Source organism: Solanum dulcamara, chromosome 9 (assembly GCF_947179165.1).
Source record: "Solanum dulcamara chromosome 9, daSolDulc1.2, whole genome shotgun sequence".
Lineage (NCBI taxonomy): Eukaryota > Viridiplantae > Streptophyta > Magnoliopsida > Solanales > Solanaceae > Solanum > Solanum dulcamara.
Window position 1 is genome coordinate 65845930 of NC_077245.1, and position 24825 is coordinate 65870754.

The 24825-nt window shown below is 34.9% G+C and overlaps 1 protein-coding gene and 1 pseudogene across 1 annotated transcript; one reads left to right on the plus strand and one right to left on the minus strand.

Moving 5' to 3' along the window:
- Positions 1 to 7175: 7175 nt before the first annotated feature.
- LOC129902579 (zinc finger protein ZAT11-like) lies at positions 7176 to 7659 on the minus strand (annotated as a pseudogene).
- A 5284-nt stretch (positions 7660 to 12943) lies between these two features.
- On the plus strand, positions 12944 to 23127 carry LOC129903370 (uncharacterized). The gene is made up of 3 exons (XM_055978905.1): positions 12944 to 13765; positions 13962 to 14501; positions 22967 to 23127. Exons 1-3 carry the CDS (start codon positions 12944 to 12946, stop codon positions 23063 to 23065), a joined length of 1461 nt encoding a protein of 486 aa, XP_055834880.1. The 3' UTR covers positions 23066 to 23127.
- Positions 23128 to 24825: the final 1698 nt, after the last annotated feature.

Below are 24825 nucleotides of genomic sequence, written 5' to 3' on the forward strand. Positions count from 1 at the left end.
TGAAGGTTATACCTCTTAAGTCCCAAAAGAGGACTTCGATGATTTGATCCAAGATGGTGATGTCCTTTACCTTGGCAAGGTATTGGATGGATGTGGCAACAACATCGCTTCATTGTATCATCACTAGCTCATAAGTGATGGTTGTCGGTTAGAAAAACTCTCAACTGTGTAAGCATTACTTATTATTATTATTTTTAAACTTGCATTACATATTGATGTTGAGATAATGTTGAGTTCTGAGCTGAGTCTTCCTGAGATGAGTTTCTTAATATCTATCCTTACTTTCCTTCCATTTTACATATTTGTACATTCCATGTACTGGCGTCATTTGGCCTATATTATTTTATGATGCAGATACAGGTGTTAGAGATTTTCAACAAGCGCATCATTGAAGATCATTACTTTTCAACTATTTGGTGAGTCCTTCTTGTATTCGGAGGAACTCTTTATCCTTTTATTATTGTTGAGTATTATGTTTCTTTTGAGGTAGCCATGGACATGTCATTGGCACCATCTGATAGTGTTAGAGGCTTCACAGACAGAGTTTGATGATGTAATTGGAGTAGTTCTTCTTTGAAACTACTTATTCTAAGGATTATTTCTTTCATTTGATGTTGATGGCGAGCCCATATAAGTATTCTTATTTTTGGTTAAGTCTTCCACTGATGAACGAATGAGTGATGAGACCAAGTGGTTCTCTCGGAGGCCAGAGATGGTTTTTGAGTGCCGTCCATGCCTAGGGTACCCTCTCGGGGCGTGACAGGTCGACCACAACCCAAATGGAATCAAAACCTCCCACGGTAGTGGGCAAACCTACCACAAAATCCATCGTGATCCTTTCCCACTTCCAAGTGGGAATGGGTATCCTCTGAAACTCACCCTCGGGCCTCTAGTTCTCATACTTAACCTGTTGGCATGTCAAACACTTAGATAAAAACTCGGCGATGTCCTTCTTCATACCACACCACCAATAATGCTTACTCAAGTCATGGTACATCTTTGCTGCCCCCCAGATGAATAGAATATTGAGTGCAATAGGCCTCCTCAAGTATCAATCTGACCAACTCACCCACCTTAGTCACACAAATACGACTCCCAATCCTCAAAACACCCTTCAAATCAAGAACTGCTTCCTTAGCTTCACCTTCCGTCACCTTATCTCGAATGAGGTACAACTTCTCATCCTCAAATTGCCTCTCTTGGATTTGATCCATCAAAGAAGAGCGGACCTCTATATAAGCAAACACTTGTCCCTCATCAGAAAGCTGTAATCTCACCAACCCATTGGCCAATCGCTGAACATCTCTAGCCAAGGGTCGCTACTCAGCTCAAATAGCTGAAAGACTTTCCATGCTAGAAGTCTTCATACTCAATGCTTCGTCCACCACATTGGTCTTCCCGGGGTGATATAGAATAGTCAAGTCATAATCCTTCAGAAGCTCAACCCACCTCATTTGCCTCAAATTCAAGTCCCACTAGTTGAAGATGTACTATAGAATCCTGTGATCGGTGAATATCTCGTAATGTACTCCAAACAAATAATGCCGCCATAACCTTAAAATAGAGATGACCGCCGCCAACTCTAAATCATGGGTGGGATAGTTATTTTCACGAGTCTTTAATTGCCTCGAAGCTTAGGCGATCACCTTCTCCTTTTGCATCAATACTCCACTTAAGCATACTCCTGATGCATCACAATATACGGTGAAGTCAACACCCTCCTTATTCAAGGTCAACACAGGCGCATAAGTCAATAATACCTTGAGATTTTGGAAGCTCTCCTCATACTTATTCGACGAATAAAATATCACATTCTTCTGAGTGAGCCTGGTCAATAAAGCTGCTATCGTAGAGAAGCCCTGAACAAAATGGCGATAATATCCTACCAAACCCACGAAACTGTGAATCTCTGTAGTTAAGGTGGGCCTAGTCCATCATCGGACTGCCTCGATCTTATCCGAATCGACTCTAATGCCCTCCTTGGATACCACATGCCTTAAGAACGCCATCGAACTCAAACAAAACTCATACTTGGAGAACTTGGCATAAAGTTTCTCCTCTCTAAGCCTCTGGAGCACATTCCTTAATTGTTGCACATGATCTGCCTCAGTCTTGGAGTAAACCAAGATATTATCAATGAAGACAATCACAAATAAGTCTAGATACAGACGAAACACCCCATTCATCAACTCCTAAATGTTGCTAGGGTGTTAGTCATCCCAAAAGACATAACAACAAACTCATAGTGGCCATATCTGGTCCGGAAGGCTATCTTAGGAATATATGAAGGCCGAATCCTCAATTGATAATACTCGGATCTCAAATCGATCTTAGAGAATAAGGTCTCTCATTGGAGATGATCAAATAAATCATCTATATGGGAAAAAGGGTACTTGTTCTTGACGGTTACCTTGTTCAACTGTCTATAGTCGATACACATCCTCATAGACCCGTCCTTCTTCTTTACAAATAATATCAGGGCACCCCAAGGAGAAACACTAGGGAAAACAAACCCCTTACTCAACAGATCTTGAAGCTTCTCCTTTATCTCCTTCAACTTAGTTGGAGCCATATGATAAGGAGAAATAGAAATGGACTTGGTGCCCGACTCGAGGTCAATAGCAAAGTCAATATCCTTGTCAGGTGGAACCCCTGGAAGATCAGTAGGGAATACATTTATAAACTCTCGAACCACAGGAATAGACTCCCTAGAAGATGGCTCAACATCAGTATCACGAATAAATGCCAAATACGCCAAGAAAACCTTATCGATCAATCGTTGGTCTCAAATATAAGAAATAACCCTACTAGGATAGGAACCACTCGAACCCTTCCACTCTATCTGTGGCCTACCAGGCATAGCTAATGTAATCATCTTGGCATAACAATCACGAATAGCACAATATGGAGAAAGTCCATACATACCTAAAATGACATTAAAGTCTACCATATCAAGGATAATATTGTCCACCCACGTCTCATAACCCGCTAAAGATACAAAATAGGATCGGTACACCCGATCCACCACTAAGGGCTCTCATACTGGGGTAGAAACATGTATGGGCACGGGCATACGATCACATAGCAAGTCAAACCCAGAAGAGAAATATGCTGACATGCGAACATGTGGAGCCAAGATCAAATAACATAGATGCAGGGCGATGACAAACTGAAATAATACCTGTGATGACTGCATCAGACGTCTGAGCCTTGGGTCTACCTGGAAAGCATAACAATGAGCTCCCCATCCGCCACTTGTCTGGGCAACTCCTCTACCACCTTGCTATGCTAACGCATCAACCGCTTCCTTACCTCTAGTACGACCACCTCTATTGAGCTAACCCCTACCACCACCCTAGGTCTATAGGGCTGAACCTCTGGCTGGTGGCGTCGGACCCCTGACTAGCGCTGCTGTGTAAGTACTGTGTGGACTAATATGATTCTGCATGGGGCACTGTCAAACCACATGGTCCGGGATCTACATCCAAAACAAAACCTCGGAATAGAATACTGATGCAGAGAAATAGGAGAAATATTATAACCACCTCGACCTGAAGGCCTATGTTGTGAACCGAATGAACCCTGACCCGAACTGTATGAACACGATAATCCTCTCCTCCCTTAGATGCTGGCATAGAGGCATGAACTTCCCCTCTATGCTGAAAGGAACCACCTTTTCTATAAGAACCTCTACCTCCAGATGAGGTACCCAAAAACTATCCAAAAGCACAGGCCCTCTTGGTATCCATGAACTCCTCCTTTTCCATCAACTCCGCCTCCTTGGCGGCACTAACCATCGACTAAAAGGAGGCTCTATCTCTAGATACCCAGAATACCAACTGCCTGATAGAATAAGTCAAATCCTTCACAAAATGGTGAACTCTCTCGGTCTCATCAGGGAAGATAGTAGTGGCATGTCTGTCTAGCTAACAAAAGCGAACCTAGTACTCAGAAACGGACATCCCATCCTGCCTCAGGCTCTCAAACTTGAGGCAACTCTACTCCCTTACACTCCTAGGGACGAAACGATCATGAAAAGCACTGGTGAATGACTCCTAAGTCACTAGAGGGGATCCAACTGGTAAAGATCCAGAATATGTCCTCCACCACTCTTTAGCTGACCCACGAAGCTGAAGAGTAACATATCAAAAACCATGGGACTCAGCCAAACCAACTGTCTCAAGCAACTCCCTGCAAGTGGTCAAGAACTCATACGTCCTCGATCTTCCCACCCTGGAACTGAGGTGGTCCATCTTCCTAAACTTCTCATAATGACGTTGCTCATTTCGTGCGATCGGAAAAGTTATGTTAGTTTCTTTGAGCTTTCTAGATCACATCTAAGTAGGGCTGGATGTTTGGACTGTTTGATTTGGATATAAAGATTTTGATTTGAATAGAAATAAGTGTCAAAAGTATATCTAAACTATCTCTTTTTTGATTTTCATACTAACTATTGAAAGTGTGCGTTTCATACCTAAACTATCACTTATTAGTTTAAACTATCTCTTTTTTGAGTTTCATACTAACTATTGAAAGTGTGCGTTTCATACCTAAACTATCACTTATTAGTTTGAGAACCACACGGTGTGTGTAATATATTCTCTCTACTCTCTCTATTGTTTTTAAAAACCTTGCCACATGACATTTCACATGGATATATTCCACCTTGACAAAAATTAGATAAACTATTAATATTAGTTAAAAATTAAAGATTAAAGTATTTCTATCCAAAAAATGAAATTACTTTTTTAAAAAAGGAAAATTATTTTTTTTAAAAAATAAATTTAAAATATTTTGCTCATGCACTCCTCCACCTCCCCGTCCTTTTACATTAGCAATGGCTTTGGCCATAACATATAGTTCATGTCTCAAGTTTACCTTTTTAAATTTCTTTTATAAAATATTTTTAAAATATTCATACTTGATCCCCTCTCTCCACTCCTTCCTAAAAATATTATTATTTTTATTTTTTTAAAAAATAAAATTATATCCACCCGTTATAAACCTCCGCTTTTAATTTATATTTATCTTTTTAAAAAAATCTCGTTTTGTGTTAAATATGTACATATATTTTTTTAGAGAAATATTTTTTCCTATTTGCGTACCGAATATAACAGAAATAAAAATTTTATTTTAAGAAAAGTCTTGGAGAAAGTAAAAAAATACTTTTCTAAAATTATATGTATATATCTAACACAAAACGAGAAAAAAATTGATAGCGGAGGGTTAGGTAGAGCGGGGTAGAATTTTTGCTTCTTTTTAAAAAATAAAAATATTTAAATTATTATTTGAAGAGGGGGGGGGGAGAGGAAGTAAGAATTTTTTTAAAAACTTTTATAAAAGAAATTTAATAAATAAAAATAAAACTAAAATTGGCGTTGGTGGGTGGGTGGGTGGGGGGGAGTATGGTGAGAGAAAGTGGTGGAGTGAAGTAACAAAAATATTTTATATTTTATAATATTTTTTGGGTGGGAGATAGTAATACTTTAATCTTAATTTTAACTAATTCTAATAATTTATTTAATTTTTGTTAAGATGAAATGTTATATTCATGTGGAGTGTAATGTGATAAAAAACAATTAAATAAAAGAGAGAGTGTAGTATACACACCATGATGAGAGTAAAATAAAAGAGAGATGCGTGTTTTTCAAACTAATAGGTGATAGTATAAGTATGAAACTCACACTCCCCATAGTTTAGGTATCAAACTCAAAAAATGAGATAACTCAGATGTGTTTTTGACACTTATCTCATTTGAATATTTGAATTTTGGATAAAAATAATTAAAACTAAACCTAATTTAAATGAATTTGGATTAATTGGTTTGGATATTTTAAACTTTAAATTTTGACTTTTAAGTTTTTAAGGCAAATCATAACAATTAACAACCTCAATTCGCCTAATAGTTTTACTTCTTAAAATGTATAACTCCCAACCGTTAAGAAGGATTGATGTCACATCTTTGACACTCATCAATCAGCTAAAAGACGACGGTTGCGAAGCAAGGGGTGAGGTAGCGCTTGCGGCCTATCTTGAACTCATAATAGCCTATGAATAAGCAATCGTCGAGATTGAGTAAGCTGTTTTAGTGTAGTAATGATTCAAATGGATCAATAAATCACTCAAAAGCGACTCAAACACGTTAGTGGCCTAAATTCAAAAAATGAATTGGAGGCCTAAATTTTCTGAGAAAAATTAACAATTTTTCAAAGTCTATTCTTTTAGATTTTTAAGATGCAATTATTTTGAGATGCCAAGCTATGTGTTTCTTTTTATATGATTTTTTCCCACTTTTTTTAATAACAAATACTTTCCTTTATTTTAATTTATTTATCTAATTTTAGTTTGACATTAAATTTTAAATCTAAAAAATAAATAATTCTATTATTGCCACAAAAAAATAAGGCTCCTTAAATTTAGGGGTCTAATATATATGCCTTATTTTTGTGTAATAAAGGGCTGCGGAAAACACATACTAGCCTGTTGAAAAGGATAAATTGTGCCGTTTCAACTAAGAACTTTCTTTGGTGATGAAAGCAGTTACTTGGAACACACAACACAAGTTGGGACCAAAAAACCAAGTTGGAACTTTCTTTGTATTTTATGTGTTTTCATATCTTTATGGTTTTTTTCCTTTCTCTCTCTTTATCTTATTTTTTTGTATTTTGCTTGTATATATTTTTGGAGGAATTTTTCAGCTATCACTGTATTTTTATATTTTTTTCTTAATCATACAATATGTATTTTTATTATTTGATCTTGTATACACTCTTGTTTTTCACCCTTGTATTTATGTGTTCTGCCACCAAGAAAAAATAAGTGAATGCATAACTTATCGTAACTGTATCCCCGCACGACCCCCTTTCAGATTTGTTTATTTATTTTTTAAAAAATAAGCCTTGTGTGACTAGTAGTAATTTTTTAAAAATCACTAGTCGTTGATAACCACACTATTTAGCAAAACCTATCAAAACAAAAATCCAAAAGGGAAATGCCAAATTAGCAAAATTCATAGGTAATTATGTCATGTCAAACCTTGAAAATTATAATAACTGAACTTACAATTTATTGCAATAAAATTATAAACTCGATAACATAAGAAAAATATACAGTAAATGAATGAACTCCTCTACAACTTCTCCTAATCCTACTAGAATATCAAATGAGCAACGAACTTAAATAAAAATTCTCAAAACAGGAGATGCAATTGGTGCCGTCAGCCATAACTTGAAATCAACATTATTATCACGAGGGGTTAAATTTAAATCCAAGCAAAAAATCCTCTTGCTGCTATATGACTTCTTTAACACTGGTATTATCGTCGATGTTATATTAATTTCATCACGTGACCACCTAATCCTTGACCCAAAGAAAACTCCACACCTTTTTCTTTTTATTGGTTTGAACAAGAAACTCTCCGAGTAATCTTGGTCATTTATTACTTTATTATGACTTGTATGGTGACCACCTACGGCTTGAAAAAACGGAAAGCGCTTATTGTAAGTTTTGCATTCAAAATCATTAATGTGATGATGATCCGTTGATGAAGAAGTATGTTGTTGTTGAAACGAGACAAAATTAAAGCATTAAGGCACAGTTAGCCATGGCTTCTACTACCACTTGCCTATCCTCTTCTCTGCTTTTTTTCAAGGTACTCATATTTAATTGATGCAATTAATAAGGATTAAATGAAGATACAAAGATGTTTTTGAAACTTTTAAAAGAAATATGTTAAACGTAGAAGTAAAGAATATGAAACACTTGATGATTTGTTGCACTTGCGCTTCACATATATATGTATATATATATATCACGAGGGGTTAAATTTAAATCCAAGCAAAAAATCCTCTTGCTGCTATATGACTTCTTTAACACTGGTATTATCGTCGATGTTATATTAATTTCATCACGTGACCACCTAATCCTTGACCCAAAGAAAACTCCACACCTTTTTCTTTTTATTGGTTTGAACAAGAAACTCTCCGAGTAATCTTGGTCATTTATTACTTTATTATGACTTGTATGGTGACCACCTACGGCTTGAAAAAACGGAAAGCGCTTATTGTAAGTTTTGCATTCAAAATCATTAATGTGATGATGATCCGTTGATGAAGAAGTATGTTGTTGTTGAAACGAGACAAAATTAAAGCATTAAGGCACAGTTAGCCATGGCTTCTACTACCACTTGCCTATCCTCTTCTCTGCTTTTTTTCAAGGTACTCATATTTAATTGATGCAATTAATAAGGATTAAATGAAGATACAAAGATGTTTTTGAAACTTTTAAAAGAAATATGTTAAACGTAGAAGTAAAGAATATGAAACACTTGATGATTTGTTGCACTTGCGCTTCACATATATATGTATATATGTTTGAGAAATGCTGGCGTTGTAATAATCCGAACCTTCGTTAGTTAGGCGGGAAAAAAATTTTGTGAACTAAGTTGATTCGGACCAATACCATCCCACCATGGCGGCAAGGATCCTACCACATTAATAATATCAAAACATCAGTTATCTAAGAAATCATAGCATTTGTTGAAGGAACTTGCCAAGTACATGAGGGGCAAGATCAAGATGATATGCCGACATTAGAAAGTATATTTGACGCTTTTAACTATGAACAAATGTGAATTTATAAATAATCGTGTTATTTAATGATTTTATATCTTTTGTACATCCTCAGTCAATGCAGTTATTGGTGCGTCCTGAACCTCGACTACTGGAGATGGAGGAACTTCATCTATAGGGAATACTAGCAGCTGTCCCGCATGTCTCTGAGACTTAGGAGCCTGCTGCTGGTCTGGGACCTGGACCCTCACTCGGGTCTGTGATGTACCGGGTGTGCCCACTACACTGCCAGTCAGTGCCATAAACTCAAGCACGCCTAACACCCTCAATAAAGCGTCCTGTAGTAATGGTTCTGCCGCATACTTAGGAGGAACCTGCTCCCCTCTGGCCTCTGTTGACGGCTTAGGGGAAATGCCTCTCTCATGATTCCTGGATATTGCCGCTCATCTGGCCCTGCCTTTACCTTTACCCCAAGTTGGGGTCTCAGTAACAGCCTCGGGGGCTGGCTCCCCTTGTCCAGTAGAAGCTGGTGCTCGAGTCCTAGCCATCTGCTGAAAGAACACACAATAACTCAACATTTATACAAGAACCCACGCAAGACAGAATTGAAAGAAGTAAAAGAGAATTTTCTAACAGTCTTTATAGCCCTTAAAAGATAAGTAACGGACGTTTCTGCACCGATCCTCAAGGCTCTACTAGACTGGGCTTGTACACATGTGAGACCTATGAACCTGGGGCTCTGATATCAATTTTTCACAACCCAGATTCAGGTGTGATGGCACTCGCCTAACCCTATAAGATGAGTCAGCCTAAAAGTCTGAACAATTTAAAATAAAAGAAAATTAAAGCAGAAATATAAAGTCTAAAACGATATCGAATAAGATACCATATAATTCACAATCATATAATAGACCAATGTCCCGTAGTTCACAACACTTAGACAATTAACCCTATCCGTATTTCCACTATAAATCTTCAAGTTATATAATTAAATCCAATCTAATGACCCAACACACCCTAATCTCCTCACATAAAAAAATACAAGGTTCAACATACTTAACAAATGTTAGAATCCCATTTGCCTTAGTCAAAAAGTCACGAACAATCCAAAATTACTGTTTTTCCTCTCCGACGATACTCCAAATCACCACAATCTAATCAAATATAGATTTACAATCACATTTCGAATCTATTGACACTAAAATCAAGAAATTTGGGTGAAAAGGGTAAAAGGATCAAAAATCTCATATCGAAAATTGAAATCGAAATCTGATTATTTTAGATGAAGATGTTCATCAAGTAATCAGGAATCTAATAGTGAAATCCGTTAGAAAAATGGGGTTAAAATGAGTTGAAAATCCTTAGAAAATCAAATTTACATTGTTCTTGAAAATCCCAATTCCTCCAATTCAAAATCATTAATTTCATGTCTAAAAATCCAAATAAGTAATGGGTAATCAAGAAATTATGTTAGAATAGTTTACCCAATGTTTTTCCTGCAAAAAATCCCTATCAAATCGCCTCTCCAAAGCTTGAAAACTCAAAAATGGTAGAAAACCCCCGACTAAACACTGTTCAGGCCACATTTGTTCTCCGCGAATGCGGACAACTTACTCCGCAAACACGAAGACAACGGAGATATCTCTCCGTTAACGTGGATCACCCTCTGCGAAGATGGAGAAGGGATTCAGTACACTTCGTGAATGCGGCCTGTCCTCCGCGAATGCGGAGAAGGGACTATGTAAGCTCCGCGAAGGCAGCATCTCCTCCTCGAACGCGGAGTAGAAAATATTAGGCACCAGATAGCAGATCTTTGGCAAGTATCAAAGTCACAGAATGGACCATCGAGATTCGTTTGGAATCCCGTGCACATAAACCATATATACAACTCTAATAAATTCGATGTTTCGGACTCAATGAAATTATCGGAATTCGAATTCGGGGCTTGTTGACCCGAAATCTGATAAGTCACAACTAAATTAGTTTCGGCACTTGAAATACCCAAAATACCCTTGGGACCTCTAAAAATTATAACGAAGTCATTTCTAGCGTTATAATCAACTCCCGAAATCATTGGAACCATCAGAAATTTAATCCGAGCACTCGAACCTCATATGTTGACCAAAGTCAAACTTAGATCAAACTTTAACTCAATTTCCAATTTTGGACCTAAAATCCCCGTTTTAACTTTAAATCTGATTTCGACAACTCTCCTAATCCAATTTTCGCATTCCGGAGCTGATGAAATCGACGAAATTTTATTTCGAGACTCGTAACTCAGAATGACTCCGAAACTCAAATTTTGACAATTTAAGCCTTTAGAACCCATTTCTCAAGCAAAACCTCATTTTTTTCACAATATTTTCAAAAACTAATTTGCAAACCCAAAAAAAATGACTCAAAAAAATTAATGAGAGGGATAAAACGATAATTTTATCAAAAATGCAAAAAATGACCTTCATGGTCATTATAGGAATATTATCACAAACAACTTTTTTGGTTCTTTCCGAGCCTTCTGTATTTTATTCCCAAATAGAACAACAATATAGCTTTATTTCTTTTGCAATTTTCTCCTTTTTTGTCTAAATGTTTGCTAATTTTTCTCATAATCAATTTCGCCCGTTTCAGCTAAATTTTACATTCATCTATAGTGTTGATCAAAATCTGTAACACCCTCATATTGCACAGCTTGCCAGAATCCCTCTTCTTTGGATTATCTGTCATATATTATTCCACCCGAGTACTATTTTTTCTACTTTGTCAAGTTGATCTCGATACTTATCTTAGCCACATAAGCTTGTGTCATATGCTCTGTAGTGACATTAGGGGGCAAAGAAACTCTGGTTATATGCAGTCAATAACCAAGACAGAGCATCACATCTTTATGAAGAGATACCAGGGAAGTTTGGATGATAAAATACTCATACTGGAGCCATTGAGGTTTCAACCTCCGGAACAAAATCAGATAGCCATTTGAAGATTCACATTAGCAATCTCTACAATCACATGAAACACAAGGATTAATGGATTTTATATCCAAGTATGACAGTTATATACTCACATCAAAATATGTAATCTCAAGTCTTAACATTAACTTTAAGCATCGTATTGGTGGGTTTTAGGGCTGTCCTCCTTTTATCTCATTTTCTTGACTCCGGTTGAACTTAGACTAGCGTAGTCTTTTGAGATCCTTATTTTAGGTTTTTGGTTTCGATTGCATTATGTTTTGGTGAGATTATCCTTCTTAGGATCGGCATTAATGGCCTTAGTCTAGGTTTGAACTTTAGATGCTTTAGTTTGTGTTCCAGTGCCCTTATAGCTAGGCATAGCTTTCGGAAGGGCGTGTGATGATTGGAGTGAATTAGTGCTAGTACCGGGGACCTCTAAGCTCGTCGTAGCCGTAGGTTGGGCTTAGTACATTAATTATTAATTAAGTAACACCTCAAATGTTTGGGGGAGGAAGCACCACAACTAAAGTTTGATATGACAATTAATTAGAAAATAAATTGGACACGAGAATTTTACGTGGAAATCCCTCTAACAGATAGAAGGGAAAAACCACGGGAAAGAAGGATCTCACTATTTAAAATATGGAGTATACAACTCTCAAATACAAGGAGAAAACAACAATTAACACTTCTCTCTTATAAAAGGAACAACTACTAAAGAGGACACTCAAGACTACAATATTTATCTTGATGTATAACTCTCTTTGTATTCTTACTCTCTCTTTCTGGGATAATACTAAATTAGGGCAAAACACTCTCTATTTATAGTGGAATGAAAACGCTTAAATTTTTTTTTTTACGCGTTTTCGTGTTGAAAACGTGTAAGGTTGGCTACCAACCAACCTTTACTTTTCAGCCTAACTTTTCCTCTTTACCATTTTTTTCTTCCTTCCCTTTTTGACATTTCTTTTTCTTGCATCAAATTCTTCAGATATCCTACAACAAAAAATAAAATAAAATAAAGAGAAAGTTAACGTACCATTTTGCGAAGGAGGTAATATACATAAGTATAACTGAAAGGTAATTACAATGGCTCAGCTTTATAGGGTTATTTTAGTAATTCAATTTTTAATTTTTTTTACGAAACCATCAAAATGTAGAGAAAGAAGTACCGTAAAGGAGTGTAGTAAAACAATCAATGTCTATGCAGAGATCTCAAAGTCACAAGGTAGCTCACACGGAATTAGGATCTTAATCCTTTCTTTTAGGTCTATTAGAGTATATAATAATAGAAAAATAAAAAAGTTGGATTTGATGTTGAAGATTATACAAATACTAAAACCTTTAAAATAGAAAATAGCTCATATTAGAGTATAAAAATCAAATGAGCATTGATTTAACTTCATTATGTAGTTCTCTTTCACAATGTCTACATTTGAAACATCTTTTATGATGAGCATTTGCAAAACAGTATTAATTTGTGGTTTAACCTTATATGTGGCCACAATTATCTTTTTCAATGAATGTCCATCTTATGATCTTTTCTCTTCCTCAAAATTCATAACATCTCTTCCAAACAATTCTCAACCAAATGCATCATCATCATCAAATCATGTTGTACAAATCAGTATTAGTGTGCCTACTAACATTAGTCACCTTGTTTTTGGACTTTTGGGGTCAGAAGAAGCTTGGCATCATAGAAAACCATATATTGAATCATGGTGGAGACCAAATGTTACAATAGGACATCTTTTACTAGATGTACCTCCTCAAGGTGATGATCTTCTCCCATGGTCCTTTAATTCACCTCCTTATCGAGTATCCGACGATGTCCCAAAACTTGTTAATGAAACTAATCATGTTGATCCAAGAGTATTAAGAATGGTTCATGGAATTATGGAGGTGGTTAGAGAGACGCGTGAAGGGGTACGATGGGTAATTATGGGGGACGATGATTCAATATTTTTTGTTGATAATATGGTTGATATTCTTGCGCAATATGATCATACGAAATATTATTACTTTGGTGGACACTCAGAATTTATAATGGCGAATTATTTTTTCTCATTTCATCAAGCTTTTGGTGGAGCTGGAATTATATTGAGTTATCCTTTGGCTAAAGCATTTGCAAATAATGTGATTTCGTGTTTAAAGAGATATGCTTACTTTAGATCTGCTGATAGAACTACAATGAGTTGCACAGCTGATATTGGAGTCAATCTTTCTCCTCTTATGGGTAGTCATCAGGTATAAATTTGATCTCAAACTTTATTCAACAGTGATATCCTCGAAAGCCAAACAAAATATCAAAAATGAATTATTGTCTCATCAATAGATAAATATAGATCTATACTTTTCTGAGTGTTATAAATCTTCGATCTAGAGATTTTTCTTTATTAATTATTTTCAATTAATTAATTAATTAATTTATTCTTTAGTACAGATTGATCTACGAGGTGATCTAACAGGATTTCTATCATCCCATCCAAAATCTTTATTAATATCCCTTCACCATTTTGACACGGTTGACCCAATTTTTCCTACTATGGACCGTGCACAATCTGGATATCATCTCCTAAATGCTGCAAAATATGATCAATCACGCATGTTACAACAAACCATTTGCTACAAAAGATCCAACAATTGGACATTTTCGATTTCTTGGGGATACTCAGCTCATATTTACGAGAATATTATGCCTAGAAGTTTGATACAAAATCCTATTGAAACATTCAAACCATGGGGTAACATTACGCTTCCACCACATTATAATTTTGATACTAGAAATATATCTTGGGATCCTTGTGAAACCCCTCATATGTATTTCTTCCAGTCTACTAAGAAAACTCCACGAAACAAAATTCTTACAAAATATATCAGAGCATGGCCTCGAGGGATAGGAGTTTGTTTGTATCCTGGAAGTTATCCTGCAGAGTATGTTACTGAAATTCATGTGTACTCACCAGCAACAAAACGTCTCCAGGTAATGTTTTTTTTTTACTTAAATCTTTTATAAACTTTATATGAGTTTAACTTTGCAATCATATGTAAAAAATAAACCTTGAAAATAATTCTCTAAAATCTTTAAATTAAGTTGCTTTATCGTGTTGGGAGTTAAATAACTACAATTACCCTCGCTGTGCTCATAGATATCAAGATCATATGTATCACAACTTTTTTTGGATTGGCTTATTCTGAAGTTTGATACTTGAAGTGGTCCAAACATAATTGTCCTTTGTCTTGATCCCCAATACCTTTTTGTTGATATCCATAATGTCACGATCCATTTTACCTAAGCTGCCACCTACACCCTAACTTCAATAGGCAACCTAATTCCAATTATAATCCAATTAAATTACCAAAACACATAAATTAAATATTTACATCTCTCAATAGTCATAATATCAAAAGTCAAAATGTAATAATTACATAAATACAAAACCCCCAAAATTGGCAATATGTGTCAAGAACATCTAAATTGAATACAATATATAAATAGGATACATTGTCTGAGTAGAAATAAAATAGTAGGAAATAGATATAGAAGGAATCCATGACATTGTGAAATTATCAAGAAGATTACCCTAAATGTTCTTGAGTCAATCTCTAAACCCAATTGCACACACCACTTCCACAAGGATTGATAAGTGCAATAAGTGTAGTATGAGTACATAACAATATGTACCCAATAAGTATCATCAATCGATCCAATGAAGTAGTAGCGAGGGTTGATTTCAAAACATTCACTTAAACTTGTGCAATCAAAGAATATATAAAATTCAACAGGAGACAACACAATACAACCAAGCAACTACGAAAAAATGAGGCATGATAGTAAATGCATCAAAAATGACATATTAAATATGGAATAAATGTAAAGATTTCGCACTTGAGCCTTTGGCTAGAACGAGAATCATAGCCAACAAATTTCCCCTCCAGTCAAGGGATGTTCACTTGCTCAGACTCTCCGAATAGTCCTAATCTATAGCAAAGTGTACTCTATGAGGTTAAACAAGTCCAACGATACTCATATTGCAATATCAAATAAAACTGAATCAAAGTCAACTATAAAGTCAAACTGGAGGTTAGGGTCAAAATCATAATTTTTACATTTACATCAAGGCATAAGATATCACTTTGCCTTGTATAAAAAAAAACTATGTTCAGTCAGTAAAGCACCACAATACATTGTAAATTCCTTGGCCTCCACTATTAATGTCAATATCAGAGTTGTGGTCAATATAGTCTTGAACTTTTCAAAAATCGCCTAACACTCATCCGATCACCTGAATAGCACATTCTACTGGATCAACTTGCTCAATATGGCTATAATAGATGAAAATACCTTCGCAAACTACATGCAACAACCTGCCAAGCCTAAGAAACTCCTGATCTATATGTAGGGCTGTACAGGATAAATCGATAAATCGCACCAAACCGACAAATCGAACCAAACTGAAAAAAAAACCCGACTAGTGGTTTGGTTTGACTTGGTTTGGTGTTTGAAAAAAAAACCCGACCATTATAGGGTTGGTTTTTAACTAAAAAAAGTCAAACCGAACCCAAACCGACCCGATTATAGATATACTACTTTTAAATTATGTTATACATAAAAATATTTATTAAAATGTAATTTATAAATATTTTTTAAAAAGTTTTCATAATTTTTGTTTTCTTTCTTACATTTAGATTTGGACTTGAGTAGCCCATCTAAATTATATACAAAAAAAACTTATCTTATAAAGTTACACTATAAAGTTAAAACTTCAAACAGTGTTGTGTCTCCATCTTATATGTTGATATTTTGTATTAGAACTCTTTTTAAGAAACACTGCTCTGTGCTTTTTATTAGATACTATGAGAAACCCGAAAAAATCCGAAAAAACCCAAAAAACCCGAGAAACCCGGAAAAACCCGAAAAACCCGAGAAAAATTGATATCGAAAAACCCGACTTTTATTGGTTTGGTTTGGTTTATAGATTTAATAACCCGACACAAATGGTTTGGTTTGATTTGTAAAAAATCCGAACCAACCCGGTCAATGTACACCCCTATCTCTATGGGCATATTTGGTCTAATCCAATCCTAAAATGCCTCAATTTTTTTTAAGTCCACCATAATCCCTTTCTTGGAGACAATGTGCCCAAAAATGCCACTAAATCAAGTCAGAACTCACATTTTAAAAATTTGGCATATAACTTCTTTTCCTTCAAGATATTAAGTACGATTCTCAAATGTTGCCCATGCTCTTTCCTACTAGAGGAGCATAAAATATGTCATCAATAGAGACAATGATAAAGAATAAAATTATAGTCTACATAATTCATTTATCGAGTCCATAAAGGTTTTAAGGCATTGGGTAGTCCAAAAGACCTTACAAGAAACTTATACTATCCATACATGGTCTTAGAAGCTAGCTCACGGATATCTTATGTCCTAATCTTTAAGTGATGATAACCAAATCTCAAATACATCTTGGAAAACATAGAATCACTCTAAAGCTTGTCAAATAATTCATCAATAAGCGGCAATGGATATTTGTTTTTATTGTCACCCTTTTCAATTATCGATAGTCAATGGACATAAGCACAAAACAATCATTCTTTTTCACAAATATATGGGAAACCCCAAGAGGAGACAACAATTCTAATAATCCACTTGCTTAACAAAACCCATAATTCCTCATTCAACTGATCTGCTGATGCCATTCTATACATTTGAGTAGAGATAATTTGGGTACTCAATATGAAATCGATCCCCAGATTAATATAATAGTTGGCTGGACTATTAAGAAGGCTTTATAGAATACCTTCAGAAACTATCATTACTATCATTTACTCAAGGGTAGGAGTCTCTACACGAGTATTTCTAATATATGTCAAATACGTCAAACACCCTTTCTCTACCATTTGTTAGGCCTTTAGAAATGATAACATCCTCTTCAGGAAAAAATTAGGAGTTCTCTTCCACTCCAATCTAGGAACTCTTGACATGGCTAAAATAATTGTCTTGGAATGATAGTCAAAGATCTCATGGTAAAGATATAACCAATTTATGCCCTGAATAACATAAAAATACACTATATCATCAATCACCAAATCCACCCAAGTTTCATAACCAGGAATAATGACTACATAAGATCGATGGACTTGTTCCACTATCACAGAATATCCAAAATGTATAGATACACAAGCAGTTACGATATCACACCCCGGGAGGGTACCTTAAGTGTGGTCGACACTCGAAGACCATTGTTGGTCCCCAAGCAAATCACTTGGTCCAATCACACATTCATTCATCAACACTCTATCAGTGGAATAATTAACTCATTAAGAAAACTAATCATAAGATAAGGCCAAAGTCCAATGATCCTTCAAAATAATCAAATCAACAAGACTAGTATGAATGAAACTAGCCAAAAAGGCAAAACCAATCGATAACATCAACAATCTAGTCTATATCTAGTCTATGAAGCCTCTATCAACTGTCTAAGTGGTGCCAATGACAGGTTCATAGCTACCTCAAATCAAATGAAGAAAACTAAACTCAAAAGATAGAAAGATAAATGTGGTATTCTCCGAAAGCTGGAAGGACTCGCCAATCAGCTGAATATGAATAGATCTTCAACGATACGCCTGTTGATGATCTCTTGTATCTGTCTCTGCATCACAAAATGATGTAGGCCCAAATAGACGTCAATACATTCATGTACGAGTATGTAATATAGCAGAATGAAACATGCATCAAGTAGAATTAAATTAGTTTAGAGATCTCAAATCGGGATGGTGAACAACTCAATCAAGACATCCTAAGCCTAAAAAGAATAATATTTAGATAGAGACCAATCATATACAATCCAATCCAATCAGATTACTATCAAGACCTATATGGGAGTTTCTCTTGTCCGACAACCATTCCTTATGAGTTAATGATAGTACAACAAGCCGACATTATTGCCACGTCCATTCAATACCTTGCTAGGGTAAGAAAGAATCAACCAATCATGGATCCAAAAACTATTTGAGTCCTATCATGTCAGGACAATAAATTAGGAAACATCCGACTTAATGATTCAATCTTCTCCTATGTTTGGCGGCATAGTTATTAAGTTTGAGTTATTACTTACTCTTATTTAATTCGGTGCTCGATATTCCTCTCAAGACTCAAAATCATAAGATAATTAATCCAAATCAAACCAAATCGAGTCTCAATTAGACTCTTATCAGTTCATCAATTCTAACAAATCCATCCTTTCAACCAATTAATTTCTCAATCATTTATTTAAGAGAAGTTTGGACAATCAGTTATGACAACACTTAGTTGAGACCATTCAACTAGGGTTCAATTATTAAAGTATAAAGGACTATCAAGTTCATCAACACTATCATCACGCTCCCATCCCAATCCCAATCCCAATCATGTATTCACAATTTCAAGGCTCTAGACTCAATCCTCAGCATATATATTCAATATCCATCATCATACTATTAGGATTTATCAAACATGTAGTTTAAATGATTTGTTCAAGAAACTACTTCGAGGAAAAACATTAATCTCTTAATAAGCAGTAAAACATATTAATTTAAAGAAAGAACTCTCAAGGAACACAATCAAATCACAATCAATCTATCACAATCATGGTCACATGGAGGAACAAATTCCATCTTTTAGTTTAGCCTTACATACTTGGAAAATTAAGGAAATGATCGAAACTCTAAGGGATTGTTCGAAGACCTTGAACCCTAGCTTTCTTTCTTTCCTCCAATCACTTCTCTTAAGAAAGTACAAGTGTGAATGAGATAAAAACACTATTGGATATGATAAGGGACTAACTTTTAGTCCCTGAACGTGCAGTGTTCAGTTGAGAAAAGGTGAAAAAAAATCAGAATACCCTTCATTCAAACTGGGCGGACATACTTCAAGAAAGGCCACCATGACCCGTGAAGCTCACCACTGTCCGTGGTGAGTGGCCATGGTCCTTGACTTGGGCTCTATTGGGGGTGGTTAACCTTCACTAAGGCCACCACGATCCACGGTGTTCACTATGGGCCATGAAGTCTCTCGTGAAGTCGAACCATTCCAAAGGTTCAGGGGGTTCATCTTTACAGACCTTTTTATGGTCTGTGAACCTCATTACAACTTGTGATCCTCACTCGTGGTGGTTTTCAACTTAGGGGTCCTGGGATAAGGATCACGAATGAACTTCATAGACCGTGATAAGCAACATAGGCTGTAGAGCCTTCCGTATTCCTTTCCTTGACCAATCTCCCAAATGCCAGGTCTCATTACATGAACTGTTCACGAATTGTGTAGAGCAATACGATTCGTGAAGGGTCTCGTGGCCAGCATCTAGTGCAACTTTTCAGATCATTCAGTGTTAGTTCAGGCTAAGGACTTTGGAGGTGTTACATAAGAAAAGTGAATCACATGATGTATTCATACTTGAAGCAAAGTAGGCAAACATATAAGAATAAGTAAAGCTTGGATTAGATAACAAAATAGTTGTTAAATGGCAAACCAAAACAACAATTATAATAACCACATCAAAAGTTTCTACCTCTGGTGTACATAAGAATACATACGACTAAGTCTAACTATCCTCATCATGTGTATCTTCACGACCACCACCTCTGCAAGTTTGATCACCACCTTGACCACTGCCTCTACCTGTCTATGCTTTGCCGCTAGCTAGTTGTCTTTCCATTCAGGTGTAGAAGCCTGAACTATGGCATTGGTGCCCTATTTTGAAGTACATATCAAACTTTAAGGCAATCCCTCATGAGATTACCTAGGTTGCTTCACTTACATAACCATCTACACTATTGAACATGCTTCTCAAAATACATTGAAGAGTTGTCACAACCCATCTACCGAGAAGAAGAACCGTGGGAATCTTGTCCCAAACCATATGTATCATGTCTGAAATGGTTGCTCTGAGTAGTATGTAAGGTTGAATGTACTGGTCTACTATCTTGTGGATAAACTCTTCTTAAAAATGAGGCACCACTGTAACTACCTAAGTCACGGGTCCTTTTTCCCTAACATTCCTCTCTCTCCTGATTCTTAATGTCCTTAATACTCCAAGAAATGTCCACTGACTAGAAAGAAGTCCCTCTCATGGTATTACACACTAAAACTAGATGGATGGAATAATGAAGTCCTCTGATGAACCCCATATCTCTCTCAACCTTGGTGGGAAGTATGACGTATTAGGGATGCTCCAAGAATCTCATCTCGTACTTAGTGATTGACATATCATTCTGCCTCTTGGTCACAAATTGGTTCCTACTCTTCTCCCTCACATTGGGTGGGATGAACTTCTTTACAAACAACTGAGAAAATTATGTCTAAGTAAGAAAAAGTGACTCAGTTGGCCTATTCTTCACAAATGGTTTCCATTATTGTCTACCCGGCCTAGTCAACTGAAAAATTATAAAGCGGACTCCTTTAGATTCAACAAGGCCTAAATTGTAAACCTATTGCCACAACTAACTAGAATCTCATAAGCACCAAACTTGGGATACCTATTGAACATCAATGGGTCCATCATTTTTAAGCAATTGCTCTTATGCTCATCCACAGCCATAGAAGGTAGAATCGCTAGATGTGTAGCAATGCTAGATAGTGGCACATACATAGGCTGCAGAATTGTAGTTGTAGTTGGTTTAGCCCACATAATCTGATATCCTAAAACAAATCATTGATTGAGTTTTTGAAGTCTCACCATAGTCTGATAGCCATTTGATGTAACAAGGAAGACACCAACCAATGTCATGCTTTCTAGAAAGGTCAACATCCAAACCAAAGTGCCCTAAAGTACATGAGTAGCTATAAAACGTGTTGGTGTTTGAGCTAGACCAACCTCGACTAATGGAATTGATCCATCCTCTTTAACAACATCAAACTCAATTGATACAACTGTAGCACAACCCTGAGCAGCTGCTGGTGCTCGACCTTTAGTGGGGTGATGCTGTATCCCATCTCAGCTCTAGTCGTTCCTCTACTCCGTGTAGTGGACCTATTATTAGGTTCCGACTCCTTCTCTCCATCTGCAGATGCATATGTCCTTTAAGAGAATGAATAAAAAGATTTTCAAACCATACCAAATCAGGGATGTTCGATAAGGAATGAAAGAAATAGAAATATCTTATGTGTCCTACAAACTCTCGAAGATAAATATAGATGTCTTTGTACTAATCCACAAGACTATATTAGACATTGCCTTTGAAATATTTGAATCATAAGACTGGTGAACCTAGGGCTCAAATACAACTTTTTTATGACACAAAATTTCCTAACCCGTGATGACACTTACACCCCAACTAGTTAGGCGAACTAATTCCAATTACTAGCCATTTTCCTTCATATGTAAAAGCATATGTAAAGTAATAAGTTCATAAACGTAGGTCTTATATGATAACTATGCAAAAAATACATCTAAATCTCAAAATCTGTTGATATATATGAGTATAAGAGTGACTAAGATGGATGTAAATTCATATTATGAGTCAAACACGCGGTCTGGTGTAAAATACAGGAAATACAAGATAGAGATAGAAAATTTCGTGATGCAGCTTGTTCAAACAATTTATCGTTGAATCTTTGAATAGTTTCTACTACACATAGTTGCATGCTCCACTAGTACACAAATCAATATCTACACAAAAAGTGAAGCAAGTTTAGTATGAGTAGAAAAAAATAATGTGTACTCAACAAGTATCATTGACCGACCTTAACTAGATGGTGACAAGGGTTGACATTTTTAAATACTTACCTTCACCACTAATCAGTTATATAGTCACAACAAGTAAAGAATTTCATCATAAAAGTAGAACCAAACAAGTTAAGATATAGAGAAGATATGCATAGATTCACCTAAACGACATGTCAAGATGCCCAACTAAAAATCATGATGTAAAGTATGAAATGCTAAGAATAACCTCAACTACCATCAAACCAACACTTGTAATACCGTCATGTGGAGACAAGGGGGGTTGCACGAGAAGTGACCCACGGAAGGAAACCACCACGCTGCACAGACAGACTGAACCAAACCATACCAACAAATCATAAATGGTAATTATAGTCGGTGACGAAGTTAAAAATTTGATCAAAGGTATTCAAAATTTAATATATATGTATGAAAAATAATTAATGTTTATAATTTTCTATATACATTATTTAATTTTTAATAAAGGATATTCAACTGTCCCACTCTTTACTAAATATAGCTACACCATCGATTACAGTATACAAATATATTCAAAACGTAATTTAGAATGCAATTACTTGAAACGTACATAGGGTTGCGTTGCTATAGTTTATTATTTGCTTATATTTCATTTGTATTTTTTTTTTAACTTAGGCCTATAGATGAATTTAATTAAATACAAAAAATTCAAAAAAATAAATAATCTCTAATGTGATCTCAATATTTTTTTTTTCCAGATTGATAGATGTGAATGTTGTGACGTAATCCATAAAGCTGGATCCTTTAAGGCTGCTGTCAGGTACAGAGAGTGCAAGCTAGATGAGATAATAGCTTGATCAATGATCAAGTTGATGTATACACATTTTTTTTAAATTGATTTTGTCTAGTTAATCATTGAAAGAACAATCATCCTTTTTCTCTTGTGCTTCTCATATTTGTTTTTCTCTTAAAGGAAAAAAAGATCAGAAAATTTAACATTAAAGATAATAAAGTACACGTAAGACAAACTCAGAATATAAGAAAAAAGTAAATATTTAAATGGAGTCTTTAATTATATGAGCGTGTATGTATTTCGTACTAGTCAATATAATTTTTTTAAAATGAGATAAATAATATTAGCATAAGTATACGATAAGTTAAACAAATTATGAAAGAAAATAGTGCAAGTTTAAATTGAAAAAAGATACAACTATCTGATATTTATTATCATTACATAGTATAATCTTAAGAAAAATAGTTTTCAAATGATGTTAAAAGGATATCCTTCATTTTCGAAAAGAAAGAACCATTTCTTTAGTAAAATTATTTTCTTTATATTACTTTAAATTGGTATAAGTTTATGTAGTTCTTCTAATATATTTTTAAAAATTCACTTTGATAATTTTCTTTTTTAAATATTTCAAGAACATATAATAAAAATGTGATTATGAGCAATGTCGGTTATGTTGCAAATGTTTCAGGTCTTAAAATTTGTGTTTTGCCTTTTAGAAATTGTATTCTCCTCTTCTTCTTCTTCATTTTTTTAATAGTTGCATGTATACATTTTAAAAAGTTGTTGTCCAATAAATTAATTTTACTTGTAGATATTATAAAGAAATTTGATTGACATATCTCTTCATTAGGATGACTCGTATATTATTGTCAATTTTATGGGTATACCAACGAGTTTACTAACATTAAGAAAATCAATTGATGAATATAAATCATAATTGCATATACGAGTATCAATTTTCTGATTCATATATATATATATATATATATATATATATATATATATATATATATATATATATATATATATATATATATATATTGTATTACAAACTATAATATAACAATCAAGTGTTAGATGTAAATGATTATATTTTCGTTTTTGATATTTTAGTACTTCATGAAAATTTAACATCCGATAAAATCAGAAAAATAATACATATTTTTGTATGAAATTTTAATTTTTAACAACCTGAAAAGAATTAGACGAGCCAAAAAAATTACGAAAATAAATAATATTGTAATATGTCATTGATGTGTAACATCATATTTGAAGGGAAAAAATTACAAACTCAAACTGAAGAAGGAACAATTAATTATTGATATGCCAATTGGCAAGTATGCACTCAAAAATTAAAATTTCCATAAATATTTTATCATATTATCTAAAGGATTTAAGATATGAATATCTATATTAATAATGTGTTTTTATATCAACATATTTAATTAGCTTAATTTTGGAATATCAGATTGTTTGCAATACATAATATGAAATGAAATATCCTCAAAACAAACGTTTAAAGAAGACTCAAAAATGATATGAAAACAAAATGGAGTAGAACGCTTTCTCACCAAATAAAAAGGGGAATAAATATTTGGGCTTCTTTGATTTTATTTGGGCCAAATTTAATTCGAAAAACTACATAATTACACATACTTCACTATCATATTTATTAAAGACTAGTTTAGCGTACGCGTTTTGCACGTGTATACCACGTCAGTCAATAAAAGCATTCAAGCAATCAATCATTTTTTCTATTAGAGACTTCGAGACAGTAGAAGTATGACCTTCCCATCTTCATCTATCTGGCTCAGGGCCTCATTA

Coding starts and splice junctions, on each gene's coding strand:
- LOC129903370 (XM_055978905.1), top strand. CDS start 12,944: ATGTCTACATTTGAAACATCTTTTATGATGAGCATTTGCAAAACAGTA. Junction 13,766..13,961: donor CTCTTATGGGTAGTCATCAG/GTATAAATTTGA, acceptor TCTTTAGTACAG/ATTGATCTACGAGGTGATCT. Junction 14,502..22,966: donor CAGCAACAAAACGTCTCCAG/GTAATGTTTTTT, acceptor TTTTTTTTCCAG/ATTGATAGATGTGAATGTTG.